At 37.6% G+C, this 10,954-nt stretch overlaps 1 protein-coding gene across 2 annotated transcripts in view; it reads right to left on the reverse strand.

The window, feature by feature from the left end:
- The window catches only part of ywhabl (tyrosine 3-monooxygenase/tryptophan 5-monooxygenase activation protein, beta polypeptide like), a 20,186-nt gene that overhangs the window by 3,004 nt on the left and 6,228 nt on the right, over positions 1–10,954 (reverse strand). For both annotated transcript variants that reach the window (XM_016500807.1, XM_016500809.1), the window contains exons 3-5: positions 8,188–8,311; positions 2,619–2,782; positions 2,383–2,478 (exon numbers count right to left, since the gene is read on the reverse strand). In XM_016500807.1, coding sequence (XP_016356293.1) covers positions 2,383–2,478; positions 2,619–2,782; positions 8,188–8,311 — 384 coding nt within the window. The remainder of the gene's footprint in view (positions 1–2,382; positions 2,479–2,618; positions 2,783–8,187; positions 8,312–10,954) is intronic.

The raw sequence follows: 10,954 nt of genomic DNA on the forward strand, positions 1-10,954 counted from the left end.
TTAACTAATGAGGTCTTATTGTAAAGTGATACCTATTGGTCTGTATAGTTCTTTTGCACTTTCATCTGTGTAAAACTTTTAACTTTATACATTTTTCTGTATTGCTTTATTGCATTTAACTGTTCAGTTATTTTTGTTATAAGAAAAAAGTTATTAAACCTGTTATACTGTATTATGACAGCACTTTTTTTAAACTAAATTTCAATATCATAATAATACCGTATACCGTGATAAAAGCATTAGCAATTAATCGCAACATGAAAATTTGATGTTGCATATCCCTACACCAAATACTGTTCTTTTTCGGAGCATCATATGACCCCTTTAATGTTAATAACATTCACAATTCATTTCAGTTCATTTCACAGATGTAATGCCATAACATGAAAGCGCCGCTTTTCTATCGCGAATGTGCCGAATCTGCTAATGTAATTACAACCGCTAATGATAGAGAAGGAGAGGGGGAGGCTGGGGGAGAGATGAGCTCTCGTGCCTCCGTTGGTAAAAAAAATTAGCCAATAGGCCCTTTTCACAGTGACGTCAGCTTACTTCCACTTTCCCGCAAAGCAGTGTATCCAGTGTTGCCAATTTGGGGATTTTGTCGCCAAATTTAGCTACTTTCTCATTGTAGCTGCGACTTTTTTTTATTTTTTGCGACAAGGAGCTATTTTACCTATATTTAAATAAAACAAGCGATTTTTTTGGAGATTTTTTATTTTTTACTTGGCCACACCCTGCCGAAGGCCCGTGACCGCTAACGTTTGCTCTCAATCATGCCAGTGACTCTGCGCGAATGTGCCGAATCTGCTAATGTAATTACAGCCGCTAATGATAGAGAAGGGTAGGGGGAGGCCCGGGAGAGCTGAGCTCTCGTGCCCACGTTGGTAAAAAAAAAATTAGCCAATTACCATCGAATGTTCACTTTCAGCGCTGAGGAGTGTTGAGAAAAGAAACCTCACCGGGGAGTCTAGCCTCCCTTCTGATATCAACTGTATGCATGTCGTTTTCTTTACGTTTTCTGACTAAAAGCAACCAAAAAGCCATTTTAAAGTGGTTAAGCAGGGATCCCAGACCAATACAATTAGTGTGCCTCCTCTATTTTAAAACCCACGAGCCGCCACTGGGTCTAACATTAGTTTTTAGATACAGAAATTTAATAAAGTAATCAAATGTAAAATAGCATTGCATATTTTACTGTATAAATTAAAGATTAATCTTTATTAAAGTTACAAAAGCTATTTAATTTAAGATCAGTGAGTGATTTCCTTGTTGTTGCTGTTTGATTAATATTAAGAAAGTGCTGTCACTTTAAGAGAATGCACTGATACAGTACGTTCAGCCAGCTATGTCTGCTATGAAACTTACCAAGACGGGCATTTTGAAAATTTTTGTGTGATACTTCAGTACACAATACTTCAGAGAGAGCTTTATATTTGCGCGAGTTCTGAGGCGTGGGTTCACACGCTTCGGATGAGCACGCGCACAAATCTTCTCACTGCGTGCAAGCTCGCGTCCTCTGGCTCTTAAATGTTTAAACTGGCAAAGCTTAAATGAGTAACTGATAAGACAAAAACTAAGGTGAAACATTTAAATGCAAAACCATCAAATGTGATCTGTCACACAGGGAATTCTGGTAGCGGAACCCTCCCAGACAGCAACCAGTGTCGGCCCAGATCCGGCCAGATGTGGGCCGAATCTGGGCCAACACTACGTTGCTGTCTGGGCTGTTTGTTTTAAGTGGTGTTATTTATAACAAACCATATTACAGATGCGTTGTCAGATTTAAGTTGAACCGTGGTCCTAGTGCGTGCCGAACCGCGTGTGGAGAATCGTACGGTTCGATTTTTTACCGAGAACCGTTCCACCCCTAAATATACATACATACTGTATATGTATAAATATACATACATACATTTATAAATCTTATAAATAAATATATAAGTATAAATATATATCACTTAAACTTACAGAAATGGTTTAAAAACCAAATATTATATATACACACACACACACACACACACACACACAGAAGCAATTCTTTGACAATAGTGAAATCTATATACTATTTGTCTATACCCTATAGTTATAACATTATACATTATGCAAACATTTTTTTGTTGGAATCAGAACGATTTATTACAGCTGATGAATGATAAAACATTGACAATCAATGAGAATTCACCTGACTTTAGAGAGCCCGAGGATTTAAAACAGCAGATTATACATGTATATATTATTATGGACACTAATAGTTATCGTTCTTTGTGTGAACGGGCCTTAAATCTATCAGTGACCTATAGCCCACAAAAATGCATTTAGTAACTGGACTAAATTAACCGGGTAAACTGTTTTAATTTAACCTGCTACTAAAGAGAAACTCACTGTCAAATTGTCCCGCAGTAGCTGCATGATCAATGTGCTGTCTTTGTATGATTCTTCATTCAGTGAATCAAGCTCTGCAATGGCCTCATCAAAAGCCTAGGAGAAAAAGATCAACCAAGAACAAGATGAGTGATAAGTTATGGGCATAAGATGATAATACTTTGAATTGACAATATAATTGTGGGTAACACTCTTAATATTGTTTATTAGCCTGTGTGGGTGTGTGTTAACCTTACCGTTTTGGCAAGCTTACAGGCCTGGTCGGGCGCGTTGAGAATCTCGTAATAAAATACGGAGAAATTGAGCGCAAGGCCCAGACGAATGGGGTGTGTGGGCTGCATCTCTGCCTTACTGATTTCAAAGGCATCCTTGTAGGCCTCCTGTGAATTGCCAATGATAGCTGGAGATACAAAGAGAAAATTGTGTGAATGTAGTTGCATATTTTCAAGATTTTATGATAATTAAACAACATTTATATAATAAGCTTAAAGAATAATTTGTGTAACAATTTATGTCTAAAATGTCACTGAAACTGAACTATGAATTGAAATTGAAATTTAAACTTGGTACTGAATTGTTTTATAAAAGCAATATCACACTCACACCTGTGCTAATGTGCTGAATATTTAAACTTGAGAACAACTAGTGTGATTTTGCTTTATTATTTTCCTTCAACTTTGAATAAAATTAAATGAGGAATAAGCACCAAAAATATTATTTTCAGCTGACATGAACAAACACTGCTTGCTGTAAAACAGTGAAATGACTTTTTTCACTAGGGGGCATTAAAGCACAAACTTTCCAGTTAGGACAGTTCAGTTAGAAAGTGTTATAAAGCTTAGCACTAGGCACTTTTAATATTACACTTAAGAAAAATAAAGAGAAGAAAACATTCTGTCAGAATTGAGCTATTCTGATCAACCAACAAAAGACAATTTAAAATTATGAAACTATATTTACAATTTACTATATATTACCTATTTAAATCATCACAAATTATTTTTATTTTGCCATTTTTAATAGCACTGCCATCCTGATAACTGCAATCACCCATTGTAAAATATTTTTTAGCTTATAACACATTTTTAGATCCATTTCCTCTGTAGATGGCAAGTCTCTGCTCTGCTTTCACTATGCGTCACCTATGACTTGATAGACATGAAGAGCCACAACTGTTTCTTCAAGAGGCCATTTCTGTTTGATTGTACTCTGCTACTAGCAGACACAAATCAGTCCCTTTAAGGCAGGTCATGTCACTCGGTGGCCATCTTTGAAACGCCTCTCGGGCATGCAAGTGCAGCTCCTATCTCTTTGAATGGGGAAACATCAAATTCTCCAAAACTGTTCACTAAGCTTACGATTAAATTTCATATTTGAAATCACCAATGAAATCTGACAACAACTGTATCATAAATGTTGTTTATTTTGCTCAAATAGCGTTAAAAAAGTTTATTTTTCAGGCTAGATCAGCCAGTGCGCATGCGCAGTCCTAACCGCACGTCTCAGAGCGTTGACAGTGGGCAAATTCCAAGCAGCTTTTTTGTGCCCTTCAAGGGCACTTCGGGAAGGTGACGCCATTTATAACTGAATCCCTTCACAAAGGGCCCTTCCAGAAGTCCGTTAGCGAAGGGAACATGTGATGGTCACTTCACGGAAGTGATTTCTGTTTGTGATCATGTGATCTTCAGTTAGGAGCTCTTGCGATGCATTTTAAAGCAAAGTTGGGGTTGATTTCGACTTCACATACAAATGTAAGTAGGATAGGCTGATTAAATTTGTCTATTTTAATGTGATACAAAATATTTTTTGTCAGTGATAGAAATATGATTTAAGATGGTAGTTTAAGCATGTTTAGTTTGAAAAAGTTTAATAGTAAATAAGACACAGTGAGACAATATTTAAATAAAATAATAATAATGCTCTGCCCTTTGAAGGGAGTAGGGCATAGGGATGCTCACTTCTTTTTGGAATTCGCCCTGTTTCTATAGCAACCGGGACTTCTAACAGCAGCTGTTATAGCGATTAGCGATTGGCTCTTTTGCTCAGAAGGCGGGGCTTCGTTCGATAGAGCGGCCATACTGAATGTTGCATTTTTCTAGTGTTAATTTTGTCAGCTATTTTCATTTTAGTCTTAGTCCCGTGTTAAAATGTCTTTGTTAGTTTTTATCCTATTTAGTCAACGATATCCTATTTAGTTTGTCAAGTTTTAGTCGACTAAAAGTCTCAACATTTTAGTCTAGTTTTAGTCCAAGAAAACCTGAAGTATTTTAGTCTAGTTTTAGTCAATGAAAACTTGACATTTTAGCAATAAGATTATTATTAATTAACCGTACAGTATTAATTTTGGCAGCCATTTATAATTTAGTCTTAGTCTTACTCAAATGTACATTTTAGTTATAATATTTAGACAACCTTGTCCTGTTTTTGTTTAGTCAAGTTTAAGTCAATGAAATGTATGAGCATTTTAGTCAAGTTTTACTCAATGAAATCTTAGTCACATTTTCGTCATTCTGTATAATGGTTAAACTGATAAAAAAAATGTTTTCTCAAAATTAGAATCGTAATGATTGTTATATCATTTGAGAAATTTACTTTTGCATTTCAGGTATTGCAATTTCACCATTAAGCACAAATCAATAGAATGTGGACACATACATGGTGTATTTTACCTCATCTAGTGTACTGATTTATTATAGGCTTTTTATTATATAATTTAATACCAAAGACTTATGCAATCTCTCTGTCTACATTATGACAACAGCTAAAACAAACGAAAAATATTATAATAGTGAAATTCCTAGTAGGCCTAATTCCAAATGGCAATAGCCTATTTCTCTATTCAAACAACAGCAGTTGAGTAAGTGCATTTATTCAGTGATCACAAATCGCAAACAATACAGGCTCCTGATATCTGGCAACTGCACTCATGAAAGCTCGCGTGGTAGAGGCGTGTAGAGCAGACCGCAATAACATTTTGTCTCCTTTTTTTGACGAAAATAAAGAGGTTTTGGTAAAGTTTGTATCTTTTTAAATACATTTTAGTCTCGTCTTATTTCGTCAACGAAATTGCATGTTGATATAGTCTTAGTTATCGTTTATTGACCTTATTATCGTCTCGTCTTCGTCTCGTCTTAGTCATGGGAAAAAATCTCGTCAACAAACATTTTTCGTCATAGTCTTCGTTAACGAAATTAGCACTACATTTTTCCCCATTCAAAACTATACGAGTGACACGTCTTGGGTATTCTATCCACCGTTTTCGTGCCGTAAAAATGGGCGCGGCCATTTGTAAATTCTATGGGTCTAGCTTCTGGTCTCATCCACGTCCAGATATTTTTAGCTGTACAGAACCGCTCCTTTCGCTGCTTGATATTGAAAATTGGTATGTCTTACCATATTATTTTAATGTATTATCTTAATTATGAACACACTGGTTTGTAGTGCAAACAGTTTTACCGTTTACTGCATGTTGTTATTCTTCTCGTTTTTTCCCTATAGCGGCTAATGAACCGGAAGTCTCACCCATAGGCTTACTTCCGCGTTGAAGAAAAAGGTGGGTAGTCTTTGACACAAATAAACCTCAAGATTTTCAGAATGTGTTGCTAACAACTTAGCACTAGGTATAAGATTTCACACTGTTAGAATGATGTAGGGCCTTTCAGTCAACACCACTGTACCAAGAGTACAGTGAGTCCTAAGCATCTGATGGCTTCAGTGAGAGACCACTGAATCAATATAAAAAGGGAATTATATTCCATTTCCTTCTTAACAAGAGAGAACAGGAATCCGACAAGCTGTGAAGCAGCTCTGGAGCTCCACCCACACACAGGATCTCATTCATTCAGTAAGGTGGGTGGACTCACATGTCTGCACCTGTTCCAATGAAGGAAGGAAATCAGACTGCTAACCGTTTTCCCTGTAGACCTAAAGACCCTCCTTTTATTATTTTTTCTCTCTCTCTCTTTCCCATAACTGAATCCTAAGCCACACCCTGAGAGCCTGTCAACCTCCTGGCACAGGAAGACTGCCGCAAGATTCTTCCTGTTATGCACACTGCGGCCCTGTTCCTTTCTGACTCTACCAAGACAGACAATGGAGAGCAAACCATTTCAAGGTTTATATAGTATCTGCTTTAAATAGAATAAGCCTGTGAACAGTGTCTGGTAATTACCTAAAACTACAACTGAAATGTTTGAGGTCGGCAAGTTTCTTTATATATATATTTTTTTTTTTTAAAGTCTTCATGCTTATCAAGGATGCATTTATTTGATCAAAAATACATAATTTTTATATTGTGATATATTGCTACAATTTAAATAACTAATATAACATAAAAATAATTTAATATAATTTAAAATTTTATTTATTCCTGTGATGGCAAAGCTGAATTTTCAGCAGCCATTACTCCATTCTTCAGTCTCACATGATACTTCAGAAATCATTCTAATATGCTGATTTGCAGCTCAAAAACAAATGTTCTTATTATTTATCATCTCATAATAAAAAAGAAAAAAACAGTTGTGCTGCTTATTATGGAAATCGTGAAACATTTTTTCTGGATTCTTGGAAGAATAAAAAGTTTAAAAGAACAGCGTTTATTTGTTGTAACAAAGTAAAATATTTTTCTGTCACTTTTGATCAAATGAATTCATCTTTGCTGAATAAAAGTATTCATTACTTTCCAAAAAAAAAAAAAAAAATACTTTGAGGCAAAAACATGGTACCATTTACTATTGAATTTTTCACTGAGGGAGGCAAAGTTTATGAATGGACCACAACTGATCACCACCCCCCCAAAAACAGATCCTCTTTAGAGATTTCCACCCCCTTACTTCCTCTCAAGCTTGGCTTTGTGTCAACATTTTGCGGAAACGTTACATTTTAGCAGAAGTTAGTATGGTCATAAGCAGGTGGTGGAGACTAGTCACTACCGCAGCTTTGAGAGCCATGCAGCATTGTTCAAATGCCTACATCATTAACTAGCTAACACAATCTGGCATTGTTAACCAGATTTAATGATATAAGGAGCTCCAGGGGGTGCTAGACATCCATCTCAATCTTTCTAGTACATTTAAATTTACTAAATTCACAGCAGAACTTTTAACATTTAATTGAACAAAGAATACATTTCGTTTACACTGAAGTCAATGAAGTCCAAAACAAACCATTCTGGACCACAGTAACTTTCAATTTAAGGACCAAAAAAGGGAGAAAAGAAGAATAAAGTTTACTGTGTGGAGACGTGCTGATATCGCGTTTGGTCTCGTTCTGTATCGCGTATCTTGTCAGTGTCTGCGCTCGCTTGGCCATTTGTTGTGGAGAAAATAAGGAAAGTGTGTTCAAGCGCCAGCAGAAAACAGTGTAAAGAAATAGTCTTTGAGAGAAGCAGTCTTTATCAGCGAAAGTTAAAAGCAGCTCGTAAGTGTATTTACTTGTCTCATTAGTGGTTAGTGCAGTTGTCGTTGCTAGGAAACGCTTGTTTTGTTTACTGTGTGGAGACGTGCTGATATCGCGTTTGGTCTGGTTCTGTATCGCGTATCTTGTCAGTGTCTGCGCTCGCATGGCCATTTGTTGTGGAGAAAATAAGGAAAGTGTGTCCAGCTGAATTAATTTAGTATTTTGTTAGACGGGTATAAAAAAAAGCTTTGTAAGTCGCTTTGGATAAAAGCGTCTGCTAAATGACTAAGTAAATAAAATAAATAAAAATAAAGTCGTGCAGGTTTGGATGGAACAACCTGAGGGCGAGTACATTTTTGGATGAACTTTCCCTTTAATATTAAGGATAGACTTAAGAGAATGGCTTACAGCTTTTCTCCTCTCCCACAGCCACCTCCGCTAAGTAGCGAAAGTAATCGCCTTTCATTTTCAGATAGAAGACTTTACTTTCAGCTGGTGTCGCCTTTGGGATGAGGTACTTGTCCAGAAGAACCTGCGACACACAGACAAAAGAGAAAATCCATATTAGCGGTTTGTCAAATGGTTTCATGTCCTGGTTTCAGTGTGGTAGTAGGAAAGGGGGAAGTAGTCCAGAGTAGAACAAGAGTCAACAGTAGTAAAGAGATGAACAGATAAGATAGAGCTCTGTAAAACTAGTTTGACAACATGTTACAAAAAGAGGCCCAGGTGAAACCATGAAACCTCTCGAGCAAAATGTGTCCGGCACCGGGATGCCATTTACAGTAAACACCCTTCACAGTAAAAGACCCTTCACTTAGTCCCAACAATGTGGTTTCTAGAATTTCAGCATTCTGGGCATTTTTAGACGACAACCTTGGATTGCCTTTAGGGCTGACAGAGGCCCGACGGCTTGTGGCAAGACTGCAGTTTCACAGATGCTTCTGATACTTTCTGTTGCAGGGAGGGAGGAAGGGGAGAATGGGAAAATTGACTATGCTGTGTGAGCTAGAGCTCGTGGAACTAGGTCATTGAGCTTGCTGGGCTTGTTCACAACTCGACTGGCCTGATTGTAGCCACCCTGAACAGAACCACAGGCTCGTCGTTGCAACACAAGCATCCTTAAACTCTCCAATGACACCCTAACAAACCACCTTAATGATGGCCAAACCACCTTAAAGGCACAATATGTAAGATTTTTTTATTAAAATATCCAAAAACCACTAGAACAGTTTTATATATTTTGCTGACTTGTGTACTTACATTATCCCAAGTGTTTCGAAGAATGTTTAAATCCAGAGAAATAAGCAATTTTAACTAGTGACACGGACCGTGTTTATAGTATCATTCTGTCGCCTGCCAATGACGTCATACACCCTCGATTTCCGTTTTGTTTTGTAGAAAACATGGAAACACCAAAGACGCTTTAATATGCTATGCATTTTATTAGACAGGTGACGACCGCACAGAGTAGCATTATAACAGAACGTTCAAATGTATCTAGTATGATAAAACAGCGCTGCTTACTTCCGCTGCTTTCCGGAAGGAGCGGAAGCGGTCGACTAGGCATGGGCCGGTATGAGATTCTGACAGTATGATAACCTTAGATAAAAATATCATGGTTTCACGGTAACACGGTATTGCGATTACAGCTCTAAAATATGTTATTTTTAAATGTCTGGGTAAAAAACTAAAAAATTTTCCCCACTGAACACAATACATTTTATTTTTAAGAAACATAGAGCATTTTGGAACACTCTATAAACATGACAGGCTAAATAATTAAAATAAATAATTTAATTCTTCGTAATTAAATTAAGTGCAGTCACTTAAGTGGGCCTTAAACCTGCAGCTCAACAATAATCAGAACATAAATCATTTTTATTTTTTTGATCTTTCTAAATCCTTCTAAATAAAAAAAAAAATGCAGTCATTAAACCTGCAGCTCAACAAGGTTTTTGGAGACATGCTGACTTTCTACACATTCCTCTTTCAGTCCAAGTTATGATGCAGTAATGTTCACCTTTCCTGGATTAAGTTTGGAGCGGTGAGGTACGAGGATGTGTGCACATACACATAAGGAAAGAGAGAGCACGAGTGTATTACACACTCACTCACTCACTCACACACAGTCTTTCGCCGTACAACACTCAAACAGTGGCAAAGACACCTGAGAGCCAGCAGTTTGTTTGTTTTTGAAATGTCGCGATTTTGAACAGATGTAAACAATGGCAGGAGGCTTAAAAGTATAGACGTGATACCAGCTAAATTTAATTATTGTACTAAATCGCAGAAACGTAGTACTTTAGTCTGCTATTCCTCGCTCTGTGAAGTAATGTTAACGTGAGGGAGCAAACTAGTTGACGTTAGCTAGTTAATTAGCCATGTTATCTGCCTCGGTAGCAAGCCAAATAGTATTTATTTCAACACTGAAACAAACGGCGGGAGGGTCTCTGTCTTGATCGGGGCTGAAAGAGGGAGAAATGAAGATGACACATATGTAGTTTATGTACGACCTGGAAGTATTTATTTAGCGATCGGCGCTAAAACGTCATCTGTACGGAACATCATTGTGTACGGAACATGGTTAGTCTACGTCACATGAAAAATTCCCATACAGCCGACTTCATCTTTTTCGACGGGAGAAAAAGTTCCAGGAATTCACCTCCTTCGGGCATCCCACACACAGTTGACTCTCACTGACTGCTCGCTGCCTCGCACCAACTGGAGGTGGAGGAGTCATGTTACTCATTACGCTCTTCGCTGCACACAACCTAGGAAGTCCTGCACTTTCCGTCTTTGATGACACGTAAAATAAACTGTGCATACCGCAGGAACGGTATAACGGAAAATTTTAGTGGTTTTGAAACTGTGACTTTTCCAAACCACGGTATACCATGAAACCAGTTATCGTCCCATGCCTACGGTCGACTGTGGCATAATAAAAGCTCCGCTGCTCAAGGCAGACAAACTTAGAGCGGTTACAATCATCCGGGTTTAATTCACGCTCAAATTGATTTGACATTGATGCAATATTTACACTGATGCTCGCAGGCGGCTGTGGTAAGGGGCATGACATTTCCCGACCAGGTGCCGAGTGGAGCCAGTCACAACACACACTGGCCCAGCTAACCAATCACAGCACATTGCGTATTTCAGAAGGCGGGCCATCACATGA

This window comes from Sinocyclocheilus anshuiensis, unplaced genomic scaffold (assembly GCF_001515605.1).
Source record: "Sinocyclocheilus anshuiensis isolate Anshui unplaced genomic scaffold, SAMN03320099.WGS_v1.1 scaffold670, whole genome shotgun sequence".
NCBI lineage: Eukaryota > Metazoa > Chordata > Actinopteri > Cypriniformes > Cyprinidae > Sinocyclocheilus > Sinocyclocheilus anshuiensis.